Source organism: Nyctereutes procyonoides, unplaced genomic scaffold, assembly GCF_905146905.1.
Source record: "Nyctereutes procyonoides isolate TBG_1078 unplaced genomic scaffold, NYPRO_anot_genome, whole genome shotgun sequence".
In the NCBI taxonomy this organism is placed as follows: Eukaryota; Metazoa; Chordata; class Mammalia; order Carnivora; family Canidae; genus Nyctereutes; species Nyctereutes procyonoides.
The window spans coordinates 74241113-74267376 of NW_026575140.1; the positions used below are offsets into that span (position 1 = coordinate 74241113).

Below are 26264 nucleotides of genomic sequence, written 5' to 3' on the forward strand. Positions count from 1 at the left end.
TTTGTCAGTGCACATTTTGCATTGTTCCCCCTTTTTGGCTATTCTACATAACGTTATGAACATTGGTGTACAAGTATCTGAGTTCCTGCCTTCAATTCTTTGTGGTGCATACCCAGAAGTGGAATTGCTGTATCACTTGGTAATTCTATATGTAACTATTTGAGGAACCACCAAAATTTTCCCAAAATGTTGCACTATTTTACATTCCCATCAGCAATGCTCAAGGGTTCCTAGCTCTCCTTCTCTTCGCCAACACTTTTCCTTTTTTTTTTTTATAATAAACTTCCAAAAGGATGTGAGGTATTATTTCATTGGAAGTTTCGATTTGCATTTCTGTAATGATTAGTGACATTGAGCATCTTTTCGTGTGCTTATTGGCCATTTGTGTATCTTCCTTGGAGGGATGTCTATTCAAGTTCATCGCCCATTTTTGAACCACACTGTGTGGTTTTTTTGGTTGTTGTTGAGCTGTAGAAGTTCTTTACATGTTTTGGACATTAATCCTTTATCAGACATAGGATTTTACAAATATTTTGCCTCATTCTATGAATTCTCTTGAAAAGTGCGCTGCTTTCGCTGCCTTTGTGTACCTCAACGTAACCTTGGAGCATGCATGATGTCCCCACGTTACAAATAAGAAAACTGAAATCCAAAGCTAGCATTACCTTAGCACCCTGCCTTGACACCCAATAAGAGCTCAAAGCTTTGTTATTGTTATTGCTGTTGTCATTGCCTCATGGATAATAATAATCTATGAAAAGTAACAGAAGCTGCTTCAAAAAGGCACGACACTGCTGGGGAAGATAGAAAGCAAAAGCCCACAGAGGTTGCCAGCAGCGCCAAGGATCACCAAGTCCCACCCGCCAGGGAGACACACCAGACTTCAAACCCGCCTCTTACTTCACCCAGCTCCAGCCAAACCCCGCCCCCGCCCCGTCCCCGCCCCGTCCCCGCCCCGTCCCCGCCCCGTCCCCAAGGCCACTTCCGCCCCGCCCAGCTGTCTAGCGCGTGCGCCGTGGAGGTGTTTGCGCGCTAGTTCCTCGCGCAGAGCCGCGCGCCCTGCTTCCGGCACCCGGATGAGGTTCTATGAGGCCCGGCGCCTGGTCATGACGTAAGTTCCGGTTGCCGTGCTGAGTCGGAAGTGGGAACCCTTCGGCCACTGAGACTCTTGTCGTGTCGTCGCTGGTGGCCCTTCAGGCTCTGGTAAGAGGAAGTAGCTTGACGGGAGGGGATCGTTGAATCCGCGATGGGATTTTCTTCTCCTGGTTGAATGCCACTCCAGGCCTCTGCACTCTTGCCTCCACGTTCCTTCTGTGTTTTCCTGACCCTTGACCCTCTCCTTCATGAACTTTGACCCTGTCTGATTTGGGATCTGGTTAAGGTGCCCCAGTTTCTGGCATCATCGCTCCCCCTTTTGCCCATTGCTCCCCGGGAAAAGGCCAGAACACTGGCCTTGCGTTGTCTTTGACTTCCTTTCTCTGGAACGAGCGCGGAGTGGGTGGGTCTCCCTTGCCGCGGATCCCTTATGGAACCTGGGGAGGTGAAATGCGAAGCATAGACAACCAATAGCCGGATGCCAGGGAGGGGAGAATTAACCACCAGTCGCAGCAACCCAACAAGTTGAATACATACGGCAAGATATTGACATTTCTTATGGCACGTGATCAGGTCGCTACTCAAAACTCTTTTGGCTCCGTGCTTCGTGCACCCTACACCAATAGGGTGTAGAAGACGCTAATAAGATTGAGTAACCGCAGCTCCGGAGCTTGTATTTGAAAGGTCGTGTCTTTGGGATCAGTTTTCCGCTCACAGAGCAAGGATACGTTTAGTTTCGCTGCTTTGGTGTCACCTGGGAACCCTCCTGAGACGCATGGGGGACCCAGGAAAGAATGCTATCGGCTTTTTGACTTGATGTGAGATCCTTCTTGCTCGCTCGTGTGTTGTTAGGATCTGTTGCCACTTCAGCGGGACCTGAAAGAATTTCGGGGGTGGAGCATATAACAGTGAAAAACATTTTAATTCTTGTTTGATTTAATGTCTCACTAGGAGAGAGACCTTTAAAAAGTATGATTTAATAGAGCTTGGTTTTTGCCAACCCAGTTTTACAAAGTATTCTACATATTTCTGTTTAAAAGAATATGTAGGATATTCTTTTAAATTTGCAATACAAGGGGCACCTGAGTGGCTCAGTGGTTGAGCATCTGCCTTTGGCTCAGGTAAATAAATAAACAAACTTTTTAAAGAAAATTAATTTGCAACACCAAGTCTGATGTCAAAACATTTGTGGGCGTGGCTTTTTAAGTTGACAGTTGATCCTTAGGGATTAGCAGTGCTGTTCATAAACAAAAGATTGAATTCGGATGGGGGCGGTGTGAGGGGATTTTGTAGGACTGGAGGTAAATAGCTATTGTAGATGTAGACCCTTGCAGTGAGTATATCAGAGTGAAATGTGTTTTTAAGTAGGACATATTAAAAGGAATCAAATCCAGGGTGCCTGGGTGGCTCAGTCAGTTAAGTGTCTGACATCGACTCAGGTCATGATCTCGGGGTCCAGGGATTTGGCCCCCATTTGGGGTCCCTGCTCAAGGAGTGTGTGCTTTCTCCCTATGGAGAGAGCAGGGACATAGGGAGAGGGAGACTAATTGAATGCCACTCCCTTTCCCTATACCCCTCCTACCCCTTTCCTCACTTGTGTGCGCTCTCTCAAATAAATAAATAAAATCTTAAAAAAAAAAAAAAGGAATCAAATCCAAAAGCTCCTAAGGATTGATGGAGGCACCATCCCAAAGGCTAACAACAGAATGGTGTTGTATCTCTGTATGGCAGTTGAAAATAGAAGATTATAAATAATCAGTGACATTGAATATGAAAACAAAATATCAGGGCTCCGTTTTCTCAGACCTCTTGGAGTGGGTGATATCTAGGTACTCTTACATTTGTGAAAGCATTGAACATATCTAAACTGACATCTCTACAAAGGTTTCCATCAGGTGATCTTTTGTCCCTTTTCTTTTTTTTTTTTTTCTTTTTTATGATAGTCACAGAGAGAGAGAGAGAGAGGCAGAGACATAGGCAGAGGGAGAAGCAGGCTCCATGCACGGGAGCCCGACATGGGATTCGATCCCGGGTCTCCAGGATCGCTCCCTGGGCCAAAGGCAGGCGCCAAACCCCTGCGCCACCCAGGGATCCCTTTTGTCCCTTTTCTGTGAAACTTTTCTGCAAGTGGTTACACAGTATTTGACGATGAAAGTAATTGGTGCACAGAATTGAAGTTCCTATGAGAAAGATGAGCTTAATGAAGTAGGCAAAAACTTTTTTGTTTTTCAAAAAGACTTACAGGAGAGATGACAGATTTATTTCCATTCTCAATTCTACACAAGCTGAGATATGAAAGAGCCACAAGTGTCTGGCCCAGAAGCGTGACCTGCTACTGCGACCCAAGACACATAATAAAGCTCTTATCTTGAAGTAGGATCATGGGTGCTTACAAGGAGGTCAGGAGTAATGACATGTAAGATTGAATCATTCAATAAATATTTATTTGGTATTCTGTGATTGTGATGTATAATGCCAGACACAGAAGAAAAACTAATCAGATATGAAATTGTATTCAAATTGCTTACTGTCTAGCAAGGTAAAAGGTCTGCATTAGGAATATAACAGTTGAAAGTTATAAATCCTATTAATAGAGATAAAAGGCAATAGGAAGCTAACTTTTTCTTTAAGATTTTATTCATTTATTTATGAGAGACACAGAGAGAGAGGGGCAGAGACACAGGCAGAGGGAGAAGCAGGGTCCCTCTAGGGATCCTGATGTGGGACTTGATCCCGAGACACTGGGATCACAACCTGAGCCAAAGGCAGATGCTCAATCACTGAGCCACCCAGGCATTCCCTAACTTCTTTTTTTTTTTTTTTAAGATTTATTTATCTTAGAGCTGGAGCATGTACACAAGCAGAAGGGAGGGGCAGAGGGAAAGGGAGAGAGTCTTAAGCAGACTATAGTTGAATGTGGATCCTGACCTGTAGCTTAATCTCACGACTCTGAGATCATGACCTGAGCTGAAACCAAGCATTGGACACTTAACCGACGGTACCACCCAAGTGCCCCTAGCTTCTTTTTATAATGTGACAGTATAATATTGAAAAAGGAGGAAATAATGCAATTTACTATCATAAGTCCTATTTAGTTGTCTCGATGGTCTTAGGACCCTATCTTTTCATATGTTCTGTATCCCTGATTTTCAATTTGCTTCCTTTCTACCTCTTATAGGGGTGCAGATGATGCATCTCCTTTGCATTAATCTAAACTCTTTTCAGTTTTTTTTTTTAAGATTTTATTTTTAAGTAATCTCTACTCCCAACATTGGGTTCAAACTTAGAACCTTGACATCAAGAGTGGCATGCTCTACTGACTGAGCCAGCCAGGCACCCCTCAGTTGTGTTTTTAAAAGCCCATTCAGGGGATCCCTGGGTGGCGCAGCGGTTTGGCACCTGCCTTTGGCCCAGGGCGCGATCCTGGAGACCCGGGATCGAATCCCACGTCGGGCTCCCGGTGGAGCCTGCTTCTCCCTCTGCCTGTGTCTCTGCCTCTCTCTCTCTCTCACTGTGTGCCTATCGTAAATAAATAAATTAATTAATTAATTAATTAAAAAAAATAAAAATAAAAGCCCATTCAAACTGGCTTTCGCAAGAGAGGGAAATCTATTGGCTTTTTTTATAACTGAAAGACTCTCTTTCCATCTCTCAACTCTGTTTTCCTATATCTTGACTTAGTTTTGGGCTAATTCCTGGCAATTCCAGATTTATTTCTTACCTTCTTAACAACACAAGCAGGAAAGAAAGAGTTCCCTTTTTTGTAGATTCAGCCTGAAGCTGGGTGTTGATTGATTCTGATAGGCCTACTCCTCAGTCAGTCACTTTGGTCAGAGCATGCTGCATTTTGTTTGGCCAGCCCAGATTCATATGCTCATTCCTTGAGCTAGTGGGTGAGGCCATCCTCTTCTGAATACATGGACTAAGAATGGGGTGGATCCCCAAAGGAAAAATCTGGAGTGTCGTGTTGAAAAAAGAGAATGATGTTTTGAAGACAAAATCACAAGAGCTCACTATACTTTCTGCATGCCCCTGGACTTCAGAACATCTTAGGATAGAGGTGGGGGGTGGTCAGCTAGCAATGAGACAATTGTTAGGGTCTCTATGTGAATTAGGGATAACAATTAAGCTTATGCAGTGGTTAAATGAGATGGAAGTCCTCTCAAGGATCCTTGTGATTTCCAGCACTAAATGTGCTAATTTTATTTTTAGATTACTAAGCTTAACTAAACTATACATTGCAAAAAAATAAAATACATAGAGCAACATCTAATAGTTCAGTTCCTTGAGCAGTAAAGCCCAGAACCATGCTGAAAGGAGACTAGACCATGTACCTAAGTAATTACAAATAATTAGTCATTAGGTCTTATGCAGAAAACACGACAGAGGAGTGTGACACAACGGGTGGAGATGTCTCTGAATTGTCAAGAAATGTTAGTCTCTCTTCTTCCAAAAAATAAGGGTAACTTTTCCAACTTGTATTAGCTTTTGTGAATATGATTCTTTAAGGAGTCTTACCTCAGATTAAAGGTAGACCTCAAAAATATCTTTTCTCCTTCCCTCATACCCCATCCCCATATTTCTAAGGCCTCTGTCCTTTTAGCAGTTCAGTATCCTTGTGACCAGAACATTCATACCCTTTGTCTCTTCCCACCTTTTTCAGGGTTGTATTTCTATGCTGTGGCCTTAAAATTTCAGAAAGGGTTCCAGCCTTTCAGGGCTCTGTGCTCATCCCATTGTGCCACTGAGTCCCCTTGGCACTTGAATGAGGAAATGTAATCAGAAGAGTGCAAATGCAGGCTCAGTCAGCTCCACTAAATACCTTTGAGGTATATATCTATTTCATGTTCCACGTGAGGAATTTGTGTGTGTCTGCAGTGTTATAAAAAATCAGATAAGTAGTGGCGATTAAATATAGAATTAAGCAAAGACCATTTAGTTTTAGTGGAAGAAATCTCAATTGGTATAAGCCTACGAGTAGAGATAAATTGCCTGATACATATTTAAAACCCACAGCACACTGCTGATCAGGTTCCTGTCCTGATTTGCCAAGAGGCTTACAGTTAATTTGTAGCTAAAGAATTCCCAGCTCCAGCTTTAAGTCCTAGAGGTCTGAGCAAGTGCCATCTTATGTTCATGGTGAATGGGAACACATTGCCTGGCCTAGAGATTTATGGGAAATGTGTAGCTGTTGTCCTATTTTTCAGACAATACCACATTGTTGTTTCAATGAGTAGATGAGTTCTCTCATTGAGTAATTCTGCTTAACCTATTTTTTTAATTTTATTTATTTATATGAGAGAGAGAGCGCACACGCACACAAGCATGAGCAGAGGGCGGGGCAGAGGGAGAGCAAGAAGCAGACTCCCCACTGAGCAGGAGCCCCCATAGGGCTGGATCCCAGGACTCCAGGATCAGGACCTGAGTGGAAGGCAGATGCTTATCTGCCTGAGCCACCTGGGCACCCCCTGCTTAACTTATTTTTTAAAGGTATGGCAAATAGAAACATGTCAACAGATTAAATGCATTCCAGCTTGAACTTTTTTTTTCAGCTTGAACATTTTTAAAGCTATTTGATTTTAGATGCCCCCAAATCAGGCCACCTTATCCAGTTGGTGGGTTTTGTAACCATTTTGCCAAAAATGCCTTGAATCTTGGAACAGGAATTGGAAGGTCTTACCCAAAGCCTTTTTACAAGTTGTGTTCAAGAAATGAGGAAGGAACCAACTATGGGTATAATCCTGGCTGTTGTGTTATCTGCCCCCCCCCCCATGTCTGACACCTGTCCTTTCTGCAGCCCCTCCCCCTAGGTCTGGATGGAGGATACTTTAAAGTGAAATGACAGACCAGGAGAATAACAACAACATCTCGAGTAACCCCTTTGCTGCTCTTTTTGGCTCCCTGGCTGATGCCAAGCAGTTTGCAGCAATCCAAAAAGAGCAGCTGAAGCAGCAATCTGGTAAGTAGAGGAGCCAGTAGCAGGGGATGAGGTGACCTAGAATGGGGTCTTCCCAAGTAAAGTCTTCTTAGGTCTATAATTGCAATTGGAGTTGATCTGGGGGCACAGGTTGTTTTTTGTTCATTAAAGGCATAAATTGGGGTTTTTTGTTTATTTTCCTTTTTTGTTTTGTTTTCGACTCTCTCCTCCCCACTGCATAAAGAGAAACCAGATAACAGGTGGTTCTGTAGTAACAGATGCCAGTCGTGATCCCAATGCTGTCGAGCTGTTTATTTTAAAAATCACCTAGCAAAAATACTTAAATAAATCTTTTTAAATAGGAAGCTGAGGTTGTAGTCATAGGTGTGGAAAGCAGGTTATGTGCAGCTGTAGAAAGCAGATGTGTAAAAGGAAGAATTATAAAATGCTTTTTGGCTTTTTGGTAGACAAATAAATGAAATTTGTTCTTAAGCCCAGTGCTTCAGAGTTGATCCCAAACAAAATAACTCTTCCATCCCGAGAAGTGGTCACTTTAATAGTGTACCGTCGTGACTTCTAAGAATATCTGATCCTTTGCCTTAATGTGAAAAAAAATCAAAATAAGATCTCACTAATCAGAAAAATAGTTTTCCTTATCTAGGACCAAAGTTAAGATCGAGCCTAACTTCCTTCTGTAGGAAGACATACAGCCTAGGAGAATCAGGATACTGTTTCTCACATTATTAGTCTTCTGAGTGTAGTCACAATCTTTCAAGCCAGAAACTACTCCCCTTCTCTCCAAAAAAAATAATGATATTTTTTGGAATAATAGTATTTTTTGGAAAGGAGAAATGTTTATATTTTCCCTTGATTTTATTTCAAAAGTGCTGGTATACATAGCTGAGTTGTAGCTTTGCTCTCTGTTCAGGACTGAATAAAAAGGAGGTAAGGGCAAGACAGACGAGTAGTAGACAGAGTAATGATGAAGCAAGGGGCGGGGGGGCGTATATGTAATGCTGACTTCCAAACATAAAAAAGAGGCAGCTTGGTCTCAATCTCTGCAATCTCTTCCAGATTCTTGCATTAGGAGATTGTAAGAAGGAAAGGGGAGGGAGGAATAGGGATATAAGAAAATGGAGAAATATGATTTATGAGTATGTAGTTGGAAATTCTGCTGCAGAGATTCTTAGCTCCTGTCACTCTCAGGGTTCAGAGAAGAACTTAACCTTATAGGAGTAGAGTGGCAAATGCTTGTCCTTCTGGCTGTCAGACATCAGGCTGGCTAGAGTTGGGAGTGTTGCAGGCACCAAACAGTGGGACAAATCAGGTACATGCGCTTCTGTTACTATTTTGGCTTCTCCTCATTTTAGTTTGTTTACAGCTTACCATGTCACCAGGTCTAACCTGTTTTCCACCAGCAGTTAGTACTCTGCCAAAACCTTTGGCCTCCTATGTTGAGCTTCACATTGCCTACAGTCAACACACTAAAGCAACTCTTAACTTCTGAGTTTTGCCTGGCCTTTCAGAACAGTCACTGTTGGTAGAAAAAAGCAGATGCAGGCTCATGGGGCTTTTTAGTGAACAATACCACCTTAACTCTTTCAGCATGAGGTCCATTCGGAGAGGGAGCTCTGTCTGCTGACAGCCAGGACAAGCATTCTGTCAATCTTCTCCTATAAGTTCTCTGAACCCTGAGAGTGATAAGAGCTAAGAACTCTTACAGAATTCTGTAACTGAAATGCTACAGAATTCTGTAGCAGAATTTCCCTCAACCACATACTCATAAATCCTATCTTCCCATTTCCTTATTATTCCTATTCCTTACGCCCCTTTTCCTCCTGCAATCTCCTAATGTAAGGTTGCTTTTTTAAAAAAAGTAAAAAGATCCAGTCAATAAGAAAATAGTAACAAATTAGAGGGGAAAAGACTCAAATGAGCAATTTATATGCAGTAATCAAATGATTTTTAAAATCTAACCTGCTAATAATTAGAACACTGTATGAAATATGTGAAGATTTAAACAGGTACTCTCTCATAAACTGTTGTTGAGGGGCTTGTAAAGGAGAGCAGTCTTTCTGAGGATAATTTGGTAATATATGTTTACTTTTAAATGTGCAAGCTCTTTAACTCAGCAATTCTGCTTCTACAAATTTACCTTGCAGAAATACTCATACAGGTGTACAAAAAGAGTACTATTCGATGCAGTAGTGTTTGAAATCATGAAAAATTGGAAACAGCCCAAATGTTCATCAGTTGAGAAGTAGCCACACAAGTCAGAGTGTGTGCATACAATGCAATACAGTGCAGCTATTACAAAAAATGAGGTAGGCCTATAAATGACCTAACAGAGAAGGATATTGGTGCTGATTAAATTTAAAGAGCAAGCTGGGAAGCAGTATATATATAGTATAATCCGTCCTTTTTTTTTCTTTTTTTTGTAACTGAAAGTCCTAGCAATAAACATTAGCACCACAATAGGAAAAAAAAAATCTAAAACACTTTGTTAACTTAAGTGGTTGTCCATAGGGAGTTTGTTCAGAGGAGACTTTTTACTTTATATTTTCCTATACAGTTTGGGATTATTTATTAAAACATATGTGTTCTTGGGCAGCCCGGGTGGCTCAGCAGTTTAGCGCCTGCCTTCAGCCCAGGGTGTGGTCCTTGAGACCCAGGATTGAGTCCCATGTCAGGTTCCCTGCATGGAGCCTGCTTCTCCCTCTGCCTGTGTCTCTGCCTCTCTCTCTCTCTCTCTCTCTCTCTCTCTCTTTCTCTCATGAATAAATAAATAAAATCATCTTTATAAAAAATAAAATAAAACGTGTTCTTTAAAATCAGGAAAAATCTATATATTTAAAATTAAAGGCATAGTGGTCTGTTAGGTAATTCTTTGTTCACTGAGATTCTGCATAGTGTTACTACTTTTGGTAATACAGAGTGCAATTATGAGTGGAAAGAATTTGATTTGTAAAATGTGGTAGGATTTACAGCCAGGAATTTCAGAATCCTGTATTTAGGATGTTGCCACATACAACTCAATTAATAAATAATCCAGTTAAAAAATGAGCAAAGGATCTGTATGGACATTTTTCCAAAGAAGACATGCAGATGACCAACAGGTACATGAAAAGGTGCTCAGCATCACTTATCAAAGAAATGCAAATGAAAACCACAATGAGTTATCACCTCATATCTGTTAGAATGACTACAATCGAAATAACAAGTATTAGCGAGGATGTGGAGAAAAGAGAACCCTGGTGCACTGTTGGTGGGAATGTAAGTTGGTCCAGCTACTATGGGAAACATTATAGAGGCTCTTTAAAGAATGAAAAATACAGTTACCATATGATCCAGGAATTCATTTCTGGGTATTTACCCAAAGAAAACAAAAACACTAACTTGAAAAGCACAGTGCACCCATGTTCATTGCAACATTGTTTATAATAGCCAAGACATGGAAACAACTATGTCCATTAGTGGATGAATGAATAAAGAAAATATACCACACACACAATGGAATATTCTTGCCATTTGCAACAACACAGACCCATGTGACATGAATTGTCAGACAGAAAAAGACAAATAAAAACAAAGAAATGTTCTCAGTTATAGATGATACGTAAAAAAAGAGAGAAAGAAACTCATAGATACAGCGAACAGATTGGTGGTTGCTCGGGGTGAGGTGGATACAGGGGATCAAAAAATACAAACTTGAGTTATAAAATAAATAAGTCATAAGGATATATTGAATAGCATGGTGACTATAGTTAATATTGTATTGCATGTTTGAAAGTTACTAAGAGAGTAGTAGATCTGAAAAATTCTTATCACAAGAGGTAACTATAATTGTATGGTGAAGAATGTTAACTAGAATCATTGTGGTGACCATTTTGCAGTATATACAAATATCAAATCATATTGTATACCTGAAACTAATATAATGTCATACATCATTTTTATCTCAATTTTAAAAAAAAGGGTTCGTGACTTGAGATATTCACTAATTAGATGATTAACTTGTTTCACATCCCAAATTATCTTTCTCTTGATAACATTTATCATTCTTGATAGTATACTTGGTTGTCTCTTAAAGATAGGAGCTTAACTCTTAATGGCTTACATTTTCTGGCAGATGAACTCCCAGCTAGCCCAGATGACTCGGATAATAGTGTGTCAGAAAGCCTGGATGAATTTGATTACTCTGTGGCTGAGATTAGCCGCTCCTTCCGTTCACAGCAAGAAATATGTGAGCAACTCAACATCAATCACATGATCCAAAGGATCTTCCTCATTACTCTGGACAACAGTGAGTTACGGACTTGCAGCCAATCTATTCATTACTCTTCCCTTCCTGCTTGGACTAGGAACTTGTTCATAGAAACCTACTGTATCTAGTGGTTAAACTAACTGTACTGCCTAGAACACAGGTTTGACATTTCAGTGAAGCTTTTGATTGACCTAAAAATAGTATTTAGACACAAGTGCAGCTTTCATTACCATTTTGATATGGACTGGGCCAATAGCTCCTTACCTTTACCACCTTAAAAGGAAATACAAGTGGTAGCCAAGTCCTTTTTCTTCTCAGAGGTGACCTAAACATTTAGATGGGAACCCAAGAGGTGTCAAATAGTGTTTTCCTTCTATGTCCTATCTGTAGTTAAACCCCAAAGTATGTGCTTATGTCTGGAATTTACTTTTCTTTTTTTTTTAAGATTTTATTTATTTATGCATGAGAGACACAGAGAGAGAGAGGTAGAGACATAGGCAGAGGGAGAAGCAGGTTCCCCGCAAGGAACCTGATGTGGGACTTACTTGATCCCAGATCCCGGGACCACACCCTGAGCCGAAGGCAGACACTCAACCACTGAGCCATCCTGACATCCCTGAGATTTACTCTTTTAAATGTCATGATGTTAAGTCTATGACAAAACCTGACATGCTCTTTGACTCTTGGAAAAGATTTAAGTCTTTAGATACTGCTTTGTGTGTCAAGATTATTGTTGATAAAAAAAAAATATTATCCTTGATACCACCTGAGTTGGACTTGACATTCAAGAGAAATGCTCAGGATCAGTTGTCTGGGGGCACCTGCGTGGCTCAGTTGGTTAAGCATCTGCTCATCTGAGCACCTGCTCAGGTCATGATCCTGCAGTCCTGAGATCAAGCCAGGCATCTGGCTCCCTGCTTAGTGGGGAGCCTGCTTCTCCCTCTCCCTCTGCTGCTCCCCCTGCTTGTCTGCTCATTTGTTCTCTCTCTCTGTCAAATAAAATCTTTTTTAAAATATCAGTTGTCTTTATAAGACGGAAGCATTATTCTTAACCTACCAGATTAAAACCATTTCCCAGGTGACCCAAGTTTGAAAAGTGGGAATGGCATCCCCAGCCGTTGTGTGTATTTGGAAGAAATGGCAGTAGACCTGGAAGATCAAGACTGGCTTGATATGAACAACGTTGAGCAGGTACCACTCTGATGTTCATTTGTGTGCCCTCAGCACAAACTAGCCATGCTCTTGAACTCTGCTTATGTTTCCCCAACCATGACTTTGCTTACTTCCATCTCTTAACGTTGTCTGTGGTATTCCTCTTTGGGGATCTTCTTATTTTCCATGGCCACGTATCTGAATTCCTGGTGTGAACTCTCTATGCCTCTCAGATAGCAATTATACCTTCTGTAACATGTAGTGGCTTTTTTATGTACCTGTTTTATCTCCCCTGTCAGATCCTTCAGTTCTCGGGGGTGAGGTGTGTGTCTTTCTTTATATCTTTACCAAAATCAAAATAGTACGCTTTACCTTATAAGTGTCTAATTAACTGTAAAGGAATAAAAGTTTGGTAGGGCAGACACTTGACAACTTGTAGTTTAACTTTATATGTTTAAATTATCTTTATAGAAGTCTGAGTGCCAACCGTCACACAGAGGAATAGATTTCATGTATAAATTCAGTCACTGATTCTCCACACCATTCAACAAATACTGTTTTAATGCTTACTCTATGCTAGGGTTATACTAGATATTTGAGCTCTATTTAGGATAACTATACAAGTGACCCTTGAACAACAAGGGGGTTCGGGGTGGTCAAAAATCCATGTTATAACCTGTTACTCTCCAAAAACAACAAATAGCCTACTGTTGACCTGAAGCCTTATGGATACCAAACAATAAAGTCAGCTAGGGAAAAGAAAATATTATAAGCAAGAGAAGATACATTTACAGTGTTGTTCTGTATTTATTGAAAAAAATCCATGCCGGGGATCCCTGGGTGGCGCAGTGGTTTGGCGCCTGCCTTTGGACCAGGGCGCGATCCTGGAGACCCGGGATCGAGTCCCACATCGGGCTCCCGGTGCATGGAGCCTGCTTCTCCCTCTGCCTGTGTCTCTGCCTCTCTCTCTCTCTCTCTCTCTGTGACTATCATAAATAAATAAATAAAAATTTAAAAAAAAAATCCATGTCAAACCCATATTGTTCAAGGATCAATGGCATATACAGTTATATACCTAATATTTTCTAAAATAGTAAGGTGGGGTCCTTTACGGCCCCTTCACTCTTCATCCTGTGATTCTCACAGTAACCTGTGTCAGAATGACCTTTTACATCTTGATATTCTACACTTTTATTTTTTTATTTTTTTTAAATGTTTATTTATGATAGTCACAGAGAGAGAGAGAGAGAGAGAGGCAGAGACACAGGCAGAGGGAGAAGCAGGCTCCATGCACCGGGAGCCCGACGTGGGATTCGATCCCGGGTCTCCAGGATCGCGCCCTGGGCCAAAGGCAGGCGCCAAACCGCTGCACCACCCAGGGATCCCCACATCTTGATATTCTAAGAGTAACTTTGCAATGATTTAGTGTTTTGCTTGTTTTTCTTAAAGGCTGTCTTCGCTCGCCTATTACTTCAGGATCCAGGCAACCACTTGATTAACATGACTTCTTCTACAACGTTGAATCTCTCTGCTGATCGAGATGCAGGGGAGAGGCACATTTTTTGTTACCTTTATTCCTGCTTCCAAAGAGCTAAGGAAGAGGTAAAGGAATAATCCCCATTGAGAACTCTTGGGTGGTGGTACTCTTGGGTTTGACTTTAACACGTAAGCCAGAGTTGGATCAATGTCTTTTATATCAATTCATATACATCATAATATATCAGGAACTAGATATAAGAGGCAGTGTTAGTTGTCAAAAGTTTTAGTCTGTCCTTTCTGTAGCTTGGGGTCTACTCCATTCCTCAGCTAACCAGTGCCTCCTGTTCTCATACAAACCTTAAAGAGTCATACTCTTAATTAACAAAGGTCTGGGGAGAAGAAAAAAAAAAAAAGAAAGTTATGATAAGTTCATTTCCACTGAGATGTAAATAATGAGTGAGCTAAGCTTGGTCACTTCCAGGATTAGAATTCTAGCAGTTAGGTAATTCCTTAAACCAAAGAATGAACTCTATTGAATTTTCAAGAATCTACAGGACAGCAGTATTGTTTTGGGGTACATTGTCTTTTTTATTCTATTTGCTGAGTCCACCCTTGTTCAGATCATACAGCTAGATTCTTCCCTCTCTTCTTCACTCTACTTCCAGATTACCAAAGTTCCAGAGAACCTGCTCCCCTTTGCGGTGCAGTGCAGGAACCTCACTGTGTCCAATACCCGAACAGTACTCCTCACCCCAGAGATCTATGTTGACCAAAACATCCATGAGCAACTGGTAGATTTAATGTTGGAAGCCATCCAAGGAGCCCGTGAGTACATAAGCAAGATCTCTAGATTTCTACATTTTGATTTCCAAATTTAAAATTACTTTTATTGTATTAGAAAACCTCAGAGCCACTACAGTTCCAGAAGTATAAATTAAGGAAGAGAGCTCATATCTTGACCATACTGCGTCAAATAGCAGTACAATACTGAAGTGTGAGAAGAGTAGAGAGCCTGTGTGTAAAAGCATCTAAAAATCACTACAGACTTTGTTTCCTCCCATTTGTCATCTGTTAGATTTTGAAGATGTAACCGAGTTTCTGGAAGAGGTTATTGAAGCCTTGATAATGGATGAGGAAGTTCGCACATTTCCAGAAGTCATGATTCCAGTGTTTGATATTTTATTGGGCCGAATAAAAGATCTAGAACTATGTCAGATCCTGTTTTATGCGTATCTGGATATTCTTCTCTATTTCACTAGGCAGAAGGATATGGCAAAGGTAGGTCTAAAAGGTGGTATGTATTCATTTGAGCTGGAGATTTAATACTTTATGCCTCTGTATCTTGAGGGTGCTCTAATGTTACCTCTCAAATAAGAGAAAGATATATTGCTGTCCTATAGACTTAACTCTTTGAGACCTTTTCACCCCACCACCCTTAACTCATCATACAGACTTATTAACAGGACTTGTTTTCTTCTGTAGGTTTTTGTAGAGTACATTCAGCCCAAGGACCCTAGCAATGGGCAGATGTACCAGAAGACCTTGCTGGGAGTAATCCTGAATATCTCCTGCTTATTAAAGACTCCGGGTGTAGTAGAAAATCATGGCTACTTTCTGAATCCATCTCGTTCCAGTCCCCAGGAGATCAAAGTGCAGGAGGCCAACATCCATCAGGTGGAACTGTTTACCACTGTATCTCAGCCCCCTAATCTTAGATGAAGTCATGTTTCCTCGGGGAGCAGAAGCAGATAAGGCCGCTTGAGCCTCTTTGGGGAAGCAGATTGATCTGCTTGGCTTTTTTCTACCATAATCACGTAAAGAAATTGTCCTCTTTTTTAGTGTGGGCTCAGGGAAGAGGATAAGCTGGTATGTGGTTTAAGAGTAAGCTGCTGCTCCTCCATGCCCTGCTGTGACACAGCCACTTCCTCTCAGCCCCCACTGTTGTCACCAAGCTGTTTCTTACAACCTGGGCTCCTAAAATCTTCCAACTGAACTCCAGCTTATAAACAATTGTTTTCCTTTTTCTTCCTTCCACCTATGTTCTCTCCATTTGGGCTTCTTAGTGTGAATTCTAGCAGAGGTCTGGCCAACATGAGGAGGTAAATGGCTGAATTAGGGATGGTTTAAGTCTCCCATCCCAAATTACTGCAGTGGCCAGATCTGGCCTGCCACCTGTTTTGGTAAATAGTTCTGTTGAACACAGCCATGCCCATTGACACACATTGTTAGGGTTTGATTTCACTCCACAGTGGTAGAACTGAATAGTTGCCACAGTCACCGTATAGCTTGCAAAGCCGAAAATATTTATCATCTGGCCCTTTGCAGACAAAGTTTACTGATCTCTACTCTAAAGCGATCCAAATGCTATCTGCATTTTGGCAGCTCATCAGGGAAGCTCTCCTAAATGCCCAGAAATTTTCTTAAAATCGGAACTGGGGTATAAAGCACAGGGAGAGTGAGGGAAAAGATTAAGATATTTGTGGAAATTGCCAGTGGCTAAGGTTTGGGAGTAACAATATGAGGATTGTGAAACTGGAATGTTCTGTGGTTGTGTTTTCTGGTTAAACAGTTCATGGCTCAGTTCCATGAAAAGATCTACCAGATGCTGAAGAACTTACTCCAGCTCTCTCCAGAAACCAAACACTGTATCTTGTCCTGGCTTGGAAACTGTTTGCATGCAAATGCAGGCCGCACCAAGATTTGGGCCAATCAGATGCCAGAAATCTTCTTCCAAATGTATGCCTCGGATGCCTTCTTTTTGAATCTGGGTGCTGCTCTCCTGAAGTTATGCCAGCCATTTTGCAAACCCAGATCCTCTCGGCTCCTCACCTTTAATCCCACTTACTGTGCCCTGAAGGAATTGAATGATGAAGAACGAAAAATTAAAAATGTGCACATGAGAGGTAGGGGGGAACTGGGCTTCTCAAGATGGTGTGTGTGTATGTGCGTGTGTGTGCGTGTAATATCTAAGGCATTCATTTTTATCCTTTTTTGCAAAAGTGCATCTTTTTCAAGATAAGGCAAAAAGAAAAACTAGTATAAATTTTTTAAAAGATTTTATTTATTTATTTGACAGAGCACAAGAAGGGGGAGCGGCAGGGAGAGGGAGAAGAAGCAGATCCCTGAGCAACCCAGCCATTCCACTAGTATAAATTTTAAAGATAGATGTTTAAAAAAACTGGTACCTTTTCAATGTTGTGTTTTAGTGAAACATTCTTTCTGAATTTAGCAGCCCTGGGTATTGATTGATTCATTCTTCCTAAAAATAAATAAAGCACAATCCCTGCTTTGTTTTGTTTTTTAACTCAAAGCCTCCAATGAAAGCAAATATATTAACACATAATCATAATATGGTTAGGGCTAAACTGGGAGTACAGAGGAGGAAGTGAATAATAAATTCTACAGAAGTTGGGGGTCTCTGTGGCTACATCTTGAGAGATGAGTTGGATTTAAAGTATAAAGTCACAAAGCTGTGAAAGGGTTGATTGGAGAATAATGAGAAGTTCAGTGTGTCTAGAGCCAGGTGGGGAAGGGGTTTGGGAATTGGCAGGAAATGAGTCCAGGGAGGAAGAATGTTGAGGCCTGTTTGGAGAAAACTCAATGCAGAAAAGTGAAAAGGAAAAAATAAGTCACTCAAAATGAATCACTCTTTAAAAAAAAAAAAAACCCTCTTAATTTTGGTGTATTTCCTTTCAGTTTTATGAATCTTCTAATCATAAAAGCAATACATGGTCAAAAGGAAATAGATCTGGAAAAGCACAAATAGGTACTGATGATCTGCTGTCTTATCACTTGGCAAAATCCACAGTGTCTTCTACACTTACTTTTAAAAAGAAATTACTAAAAAAAAAAAAAACTCACTGGTAGCCGTATGAAAGAGAGCTGAGCTAGAGTAAGGGGACATTGGAGACGCAGGACAGAAATCTATAGCAAGTCATTTACTGTTCCTTTTACATTCTTTGAGGTTTGGACAAAGAAACTTGTTTGATCCCAGCGGTGCAGGAGCCAAAGTTTCCCCAGAACTACAACCTTGTGACAGAGAACCTTGTCCTGACAGAGTATACTTTGTACTTGGGATTTCACAGGTAACTGCTCTGATGTCATTAAAGAAGAACTGCTTCGTGGTGTTAATAACCAGAAGGTTGAAAGTGAGTCTCCCTTGATTCTGAGGTCTCCCATTAGGGTCTCACAGAAGGGTTTGGGTTTTGTCTTTTTTTTTTTTTTTTTTAATTTTATTTATTTATTCATGAGACCTGCAGAGTGAGGAGCAGGCTCCCTATAGGGAGCGTGATGACAGACTCAATCCCAGGACCCTGGGATCACTGGGATCACTCACCTGAGCCAAAGGCAGACACACTCAACCACTGAGCCACCCAGGCATCCCAGGAAAAGGGTTTTGTATGCACTTACCCATGTTTATATGAATTGGCTTTGTCCAGAGAACTTGAATTTACTTTTCATTTTTGACCTGCTACCCTTCTGAAAATTAAAGACACATTAGTCTTTTTCTCTAAACTCACAGATTTTTTTACAAAGATTTACTTATTTTAGATAGAGTGTGAGCACAATGAGGAGGGGCGAGAGGGAGAGAGAGAATCCTCAAGCCAGCTCCCTGCTGAGCACAGAGTCTGACTCAGGGCTCGATCCCACAACCCTGAAAGCATACCTGAGCTGAAATCAGGAGTCAGATGCTTAACCAACTGAGACACCCAGGTGCCCCTAAATTTGCAAATTTTTAAATCAACTATCTACCATGATTTGTGAAAGTGGAATTGTTTTAACTTTTCACTTTCTCCTCTTGAATTTTCATCTTACTACTCCTGATAAAAAAGACCAAGCTCTACTCTGTGGTATGGAGACAATATTGACAAAAATGAAGTGCTTGGGGCTTGAGTACACACATGCGCATGCACACCTCTCTCAAATAAAAAATAAATTAAAAAAAAAAAGAAAAATGTTTATAAGGGATTCCGATAAGATCAGTAGAACACAAAAGATCTGTGTACCAAAGATCAAAACGATTCTAGAAATACGGAGAATTAACTAGAGTGTAGGACTTCCAAAAATGGTTCTGGTTGAGGCTGGCCACATGTGCCTTTCTGTGATTTTTCTCTCCTTTGGTTTAGCTGATTAGGATTTAGTTGCAAGTATACATAAGAAAGTCGTTACAGTTCTTAGGAAGAGGTACTGAGTACAGCAGTTTTTAATGTCTTCTCAGAATACTTACACTGGCACAGAGCATTTAAAAAAATTTTTTTTAATTTAAAACATTATTAAAATTTTCCAGAAATTCTCAGCAAATTTCTGGAAAAATGAAATTATATCTTTATTAGAGTTTTTCTATCCCAGTCATTGACTTTTTTTTTTTTTTTTTGTAAGATTCTATTTATTTATTTGAGAGAAAGAGCATAAGCAGGCAGAGGAGCAGAGGGAAAAATAGACTCCCCACTGAGCAGGGAGCTGAACCCAGGGTTCAGTCGCAGGACCCTGGGATAATGACCTGAGCCAAAGGCAGATGCTTAACCGAGCCACGCAAGAGTTCCCCAGTCATTGACATTTTAAATGAGACAATAGATAATGCAGCATATGTTTAACTTATTCAACCACTTGCATTCAGATACAGAAATGAATGTCATCTAGTCTCCCCATATTGGCTGGCTAACCCTAGACATTACCTACAGGGCCAAAGAAGATGACTTTGGGCTATACCTATAGAGATAACTATCCATAACATTGAATTACGGGGCTTCCTTTCATTAGAGAACATTTGGCTGACCCTTTGTGAAGAATAATGTAATTTTATATTGAACAACAGAGAACTGGAAGCTGTTTCTTAGGTTGCATCTCAGGTGGCTACCAGTTTATATGTGGTTGTTACTAACCTAGAATCTTCTTTCACCAGTTTTATTTCTCAGCTAACCGTAGAAGAACTGTCCATATAACTGCATCCAAGTACAATCATTGCAACTGTGCTGTGTCAAATGATCCTGCTGGGGTCTTTTTGTACTTTGTCTAATAGTTATTTTACATGGTAACAGCCAAGTCTACACCCTGCTCAACCAAGCTACTGTTCCTTGGATGGTGCGTTTCAGCTAAAGGCTGCTATTTGTAATTAGCATCATTTACGTCAAATGCATGATAATATTTTCCCGCTGCTATGACCCCTGCCCCTGTCTGGTCGATAATTTTTGTGAGTGCCTTCTGTATCATCACAATTGCGGCTCCCTGTATTCTAAAAGAGAATACTGGAATAAATAAACGAGGATTTGTTTTTCTAGAACAATGTGTACTCTTCTATCCTGTATGAACCTCCTGACCCAGTCTCTTCTACTTCCTTGGGGGCAGGTTGCATGATCAGATGGTAAAAATCAACCAAAATCTGCATCGGCTGCAGGTTGCCTGGCGGGATGCTCAGCAAAGTTCTAGCCCTGCTGCTGACAACCTTCGTGAGCAATTTGAACGGCTGATGACCATCTATCTTTCTACCAAGACTGCCATGACAGAGCCACAGATGCTACAGAACTGTCTAAATTTGCAGGTGTCCATGGCTGTTCTGCTTGTTCAACTGGCCATAGGCAATGAGGGCTCACAGCCAATAGAACTAACTTTTCCTTTGCCAGATGGCTACAGCTCTTTGGCTTATGTGCCAGGTAAGCAGGCTCTTCCTTGGGAACCAACCGCCTATTTATAGCTGTCTAAGTTTAACTGGGTCACTTTGGAAGTATAATCCTCAGGATACCCTCCCTTAGTTATCATTCAACTGTTTTTGAAGAAACAACTCAAATTTGTAGATAATATCTACCAGTCAAAGAATGGAGGAACTATCAGCTTTTTCCTCAGCCTTGTGTCCCCACTTCTGTGTATATCATAAACTAGTCTTCAAGGGATTAAGTGCAGCCAGGGTTTTCAGAGCTGTTAGTTTTAGCATTGTTTTCATTGTTTAACTTCTAAATTTATCTGTTCGACTGTGCCTGTGTTGTTTCTTAGGAGGAAAAAATTACCATCTCCTGTTGGTTAAGGAGATTGTGTATGTACATATGTTGGTGAGGAGTTGGCAGATATTGTCTGTCAAAATCAGGTTTTATGTTCTTGATCATTGTATTGGCCATCTTTTGCTAAGTAACAGATCATCCCAAAACATAGCACCTTAAAACAAATTTTGTCTCACATAGTTTCTGTGGATCAGGAATCCAGGAGTGGTTTGGCTATATGGTTGTGCCTCTGGATCTTTCATGAAGGTGCAGCCAAGCTGTCAGGGCCACAGGAATCTGAGGACTCAACCAAAACTGGAGGATCTGCTTATAAGCCGGGTCATGTGGTTGTTGGATCTCAATTGCTTACTGGCCTCTTTTCCAGATCATACAGATCTCTCCTTAGTACTGTTCATGATATGGCAGTTGGCTTCCTTCAGGCCACGTGACCAAAGGGAAGCTCTAGGCTTTTATAACCTAACAAGGAAATGATATGCCATTGCTTCTATGTGCCTCTACCCTGGAAGAATGTAGGGAGGGACACATGAGGGCACGAGTACCAGGAAGCAAAGACAATTGGAGGACCATCCTCGAGACTGATGACCAGAATCATCTAATGTATTCATCTTTGTTGAAGATTCTTTGCCCATTTTGAAGGGTTATTTAATGCACATTTACCCTTGAGTGTGGAAAAGAGTATATATCGGTGTACTTTCTTAAGTTGCACTGATATGTGAACAGTATTTTGTGTCTCTGCTATTCTCATATTGACATGGATAGAAATATAAAAGTTGACTTACCGGGCAGCTCCGGTGGCACAGCGGTTTGGCGCTGCCTGCAGCCTTGAGTGTGATCCTGGAGACCCGGGATCGAGTCCCACATCGGGCTCCCTGCATAGAGCCTGCTTCTCCCTCTGTCTGTGTCTCTGCCCCTCTCTCTCTGTGCCTATGAATAAATAAATAAAATCTTTAAAAAAAATTTTTTTTGACTTACCTTAGAAGGAGACTCAAAAAAAAGGAGATTCTACATTTATGAACTTGTCACCATTCCCAGTACCTACAAGACATTTGTGATTTTTTTTTTTAACCTTTGTTAGGTAGAGTGAAGGGAAAATTTTCAATATTGCTTAGTACAGAAAGTCAGATGTTTCACTTAATCGCAGTGCATGTTTGTTTGTTTTTTTTAAGGGGGGTTTTTGTTTATTTTGGGGGGGTTTGTTTTGTTTGGGTTTTTTTCAGAATTTTTTGCAGATAACTTGGGTGATTTCCTCATTTTTCTACGCCGCTTTGCCGATGACATCTTGGAGACGTCAGCAGACTCCCTGGAACATGTCCTTCACTTTATCACGATTTTCACTGGAAGCATAGAAAGGTGAGGTGTTGAAAGCTAGGCTCTAACATCATTTAGAGGTACAAAGCACTCAGAAGACTTCTAAACCAAGCAACACACAAGCCTGAATCATAAGGGCTTGCCTTCAGAAGTTGTGTTAACATTCATGAATCTCCTGACCTTCCCTAAGGATAGCCAGAAATCCCCCTTTTGAGAGGCATAATAAGCCAAGGACTTTCCCCACAGAGAATCTGAACCTGCATGTAGAATACTTGGTAAGAATTCCACTGTTAGTGACTGGTTAAAATAGTTACCTTAATGCCAGAAACCTTACCTAGGGCAGCCAGGTTCTAATGTTCTAGCAGATGCATGCTAACAAAGTTTACCCTTAACATTCTGAGTTGCATGAGCAGTAAGCACAGGTAAATGCTTTCTAATCTCATTCATAGTTTCTACTTCTTTTCTCAAAGAAAGATACCCGCTGTCCTATAGAGTTGCTTCTCTGGTATTTTTGGTGTCTAGGCCAAAGGAAACCATGTGTGCAAGGGTGAAGATTTGCTGGATGAAGAGAATGGTGCACAGTCCCCTAAGCCATGTCAGTAAGAAGTAGGTAGAAGCCAATCCTTCACTGAGCTGAGTAGACCTAATGAGAAATCATAAGTCCATAAGTATTTATTAGGTACATGTGCACATCGTAAATAACGTAGTATAACTGCATCCTGACCCTTGCTCTCAGAAAGCTTAGAGAGGCAAGTTTAACCTCAATGAAACAGGGATAAACAGTAATGGATTATTATAGAAAAATAAATAGAATGGCTAGCATTACATAGCAACTTGAGTATTCATCCTTATACTTGGTAGGTTGTGATCTCAAAAGTTGAATGATGTACCTGCATTATCCCCCAGAAATTAACAGACTTGAAACTACAGAATCCTGTTTTTTCCTCCCAACGGTAGCATAGAGTGTTTTGGCTCCTCATGTGGAGAAAACAGTCATGAATTTGAGAGTTAAGTTTTCTACCTGCTTTGCTTGCTTTCTGCCCTTTTTGCAGGATGAAGAATCCCCACCTACGGGCCAAACTGGCGGAGGTGCTGGAAGCAGTGATGCCCCACCTGGATCAGACCCCAAATCCCTTGGTATCCAGTGTGTTCCACCGGAAACGTGTGTTCTGCAACTTTCCTCATGCACCCCACCTTGCAGAAGCTCTAATCAAGGTTTTTGTGGACATTGAGTTTACAGGTAAAGCAATCCAGAACTGAGAAGCAGATACTAGTGGAGTTTCCTAGCTTGATCAGTACTTAATGTGAGAAAAATAGCAACAGCCATTATTTATTGAATATCTGTTATGTATCTGCATTGATGCTAAGTGCTTTTCTTACATTGTTTCAATAATAATTTGTCACCATCTGGCAAGTTTTACTCTATTATCCCTGTTGTACATACAAGGACATGAATGCTTGAAAAGATAATTTGTCTGTGTCACACAACTAAGTGATATAATCGGGTTGATTCTCACCTCAAAAAAAAAAAAAAAAAAACGGGGCGCACCTGGGTGGGCTTAGTTGGTTGAGTGTCTGATTCTTGGTTTCAATTCAATTCATGATCTCAGGGTCATGGGACCAAGCCCTATGTTGGGCTCTGCACTCAATGGAGAGTCTGCTTGAGATTCTTCCTCTCCCTTTCCCTCTTAATGAATGAATAAATCTTTTAAAAAGAAAGAAAAATAAGGGGTCCCTGGGTGGCTTGGTGTAAGCGTCTGACTTTGGCTCAGTTCATGATCTCAGGGTCCTGGGTTGGAGGCCTGTGTTGGGCTCCATGCTCAGCAGAGAGTCTGCTTCTCTCTCTCCTTCTGCCCCTCCCCCTACCTGTGCACTCACGTGCACAGGTGCACACACAATCTCTCTCAAAGTCTTTAAAAATGGGGGAGGGGGCACCAGGGTGGCTCAGTTGATTAAGCGTCTGCCTTCAGCTCAGGTCATGATTCTGGGGTCCTGGGATGGAGCCCCACATCAGGCTCCCTCGCAGGGAGTCTCCTTGCCCCTCTCCCTCCCCTACCCTGTTTGTGTGCTCTTGCTCATGCACTTGCTCTCTCTCTCAAATAAATAATAAATAAAATCCTTTTAAAAATAGTAAAGAAAAAAAATAGTAAAGAAAAAACACATGCTCTTCCCAATTTAATTGTGTGCTTGATTTAATTATGCTCAAGAAAAGCAAATGGTTTGATTACACCTAGGTCTTTTTTTTTTTTTTAGTGGGGGGAGGGGCAGAGGAAGAGGTAGAGGCAAATCTTTTTTTTTTTAATACATTTATTTTTTATTGGAATTCAATTTGCCAACATATAGAATATCACCCAGTGCTCATCCCATCAAGTGCCCACCTCAGTGCCTGTCACCCAGTCACCCCCACCCCCTGCCCACCTCCCCTTCCACCACCCCTAGTTCGTTTCCCAGAGTTAGGAGTCTTTCATGTTCTGTCTTAAGCAGGCTCTACACCCAACGTGGAGCACAATGCAGAGCTCAGTCTCACTACTTTGAGATCATAACCTAAGCCGAAATCAAGAGTCGGACGCTTAACAGACTTAGTCACGCAACCCCTGCCTCCCAGGTCTTGATTTTTATCTGCCTCAAATTGCAGAGTAGTGGGACAGTTCTTGTTTCTTTTCTTTTTTTTTTTTTAAAGTAAACTCTACCCCCAATGCAGGGCTCAAACTCACCACCCTGAGATCAAGAGTAAACTGTACCCCATCTCAACCAGTAAACAATATGTTAGGCAGTTACTTAAGATCTCTTTTAGATTTTTTTTTTTTTTAATTTATGATAGAGAGAGAGAGAGAGAGAGGCAGAGACACAGGCAGAGGGAGAAGCAGGCTCCATGCACCGGGAGCCTGATGTGGGATTCGATCCCGGGTCTCCAGGATAGCGCCCTGGGCCAAAGGCAGGCGCCAAACCGCTGCGCCACCCAGGGATCCCTTAAGATCTCTTTTAAAAGAAGTGTCCTAAATAAAAGCTGTCCTACCATCTGGTGATAAATACAACTAATACTTAAGGAGACATTTAACATTCTACTGAGTGCCTTTCACATCTGGATTTTGGTTTTGTCACTTGCTCACCTCTGAGCCTTAGTGTCTTCATCTATAAAATGGATTGAAGTGATGACTTGTACGATAGTGCGTGTAAATCTTTATAATACATATATAGTCACTCAGTAAATAACTACAGTTATCTTATTATATGACCATATCAACCTTTTAGTTGAAATGATAGAGAATGTATTATAATTCCTATTTTATTTCTAAGGAAGTGGAAGTTTAAAAATGTTAAGAGGCTTGAATTAAGTGGAGCCAAAAGGAAAACCTAGATCTTCTGACTCTGAATCCCATGCTCTTCTTATATGACCCAAACTACAAAACTTTAGTGATTCCTTTGATAGGTCACAACAGTCCAAGCCTCAGGTTTTTAGCCTCTGACCTGATTTCTCATAGTAATTAAGAACCAATTCATTTCACAGTTGGGATGTTATCTATGAAGAATGTGGGGGGTACTTAGTAACCCATTCAGCACATGGCTGCTGCCACAATGGCCTGTTCAGAGGCCTCATTCAAAGTCCGATGAGTACTCTACATTTGGATATGGAAGCATTGGTTTCCCCTGGCTCTTATTGAACAACAACTCCTTGTCTTTTTCTGCATGAGGTATCTTTTGTGTGTTTCCCTCTTGTTCTGTCAGCACAGAAATAAGTAAACACTTGCCTGTAACTCTGGGCCTTTCTAAACTCCCAGGGCAGATTCTACCAGTAGTCTTGGCACATGCAGAAAAAAAGAAAATGGCTCCACATAGACATAACTCTTTCTCTGGTAGCACCACCTTTGCTGGGTTTTTGCTCTTACCCTATTTCAGGAGACCCCCATCAATTTGAACAGAAGTTTAATTACCGGCGTCCCATGTATCCCATCCTAAGGTACATGTGGGGAACAGATACCTATCGAGAGAGCATTAAGGTGAGAGAGTTTTTGGTGTAGCCATGCTGAGTTGTCCGAATTTTACTTCAGATAAGCCC

General features: G+C 41.1%; 1 protein-coding gene across 1 annotated transcript in view; it reads left to right on the plus strand.

The window, feature by feature from the left end:
• Positions 1 to 1125: 1125 nt before the first annotated feature.
• UBE4A (ubiquitination factor E4A) overlaps positions 1126 to 26264 on the plus strand; it is a 37879-nt gene continuing 12740 nt past the window's right edge. The window contains exons 1-14 of the mRNA XM_055305383.1: positions 1126 to 1203; positions 6893 to 7054; positions 11142 to 11315; positions 12355 to 12467; positions 13878 to 14030; positions 14573 to 14732; positions 14983 to 15185; positions 15390 to 15581; positions 16477 to 16810; positions 17872 to 17992; positions 20253 to 20557; positions 22117 to 22249; positions 23260 to 23447; positions 26105 to 26205. Of these exons, the coding sequence (XP_055161358.1) occupies positions 6934 to 7054; positions 11142 to 11315; positions 12355 to 12467; positions 13878 to 14030; positions 14573 to 14732; positions 14983 to 15185; positions 15390 to 15581; positions 16477 to 16810; positions 17872 to 17992; positions 20253 to 20557; positions 22117 to 22249; positions 23260 to 23447; positions 26105 to 26205 (2298 nt within the window). The 5' untranslated portion in view covers positions 1126 to 1203; positions 6893 to 6933. The remainder of the gene's footprint in view (positions 1204 to 6892; positions 7055 to 11141; positions 11316 to 12354; positions 12468 to 13877; positions 14031 to 14572; positions 14733 to 14982; positions 15186 to 15389; positions 15582 to 16476; positions 16811 to 17871; positions 17993 to 20252; positions 20558 to 22116; positions 22250 to 23259; positions 23448 to 26104; positions 26206 to 26264) is intronic.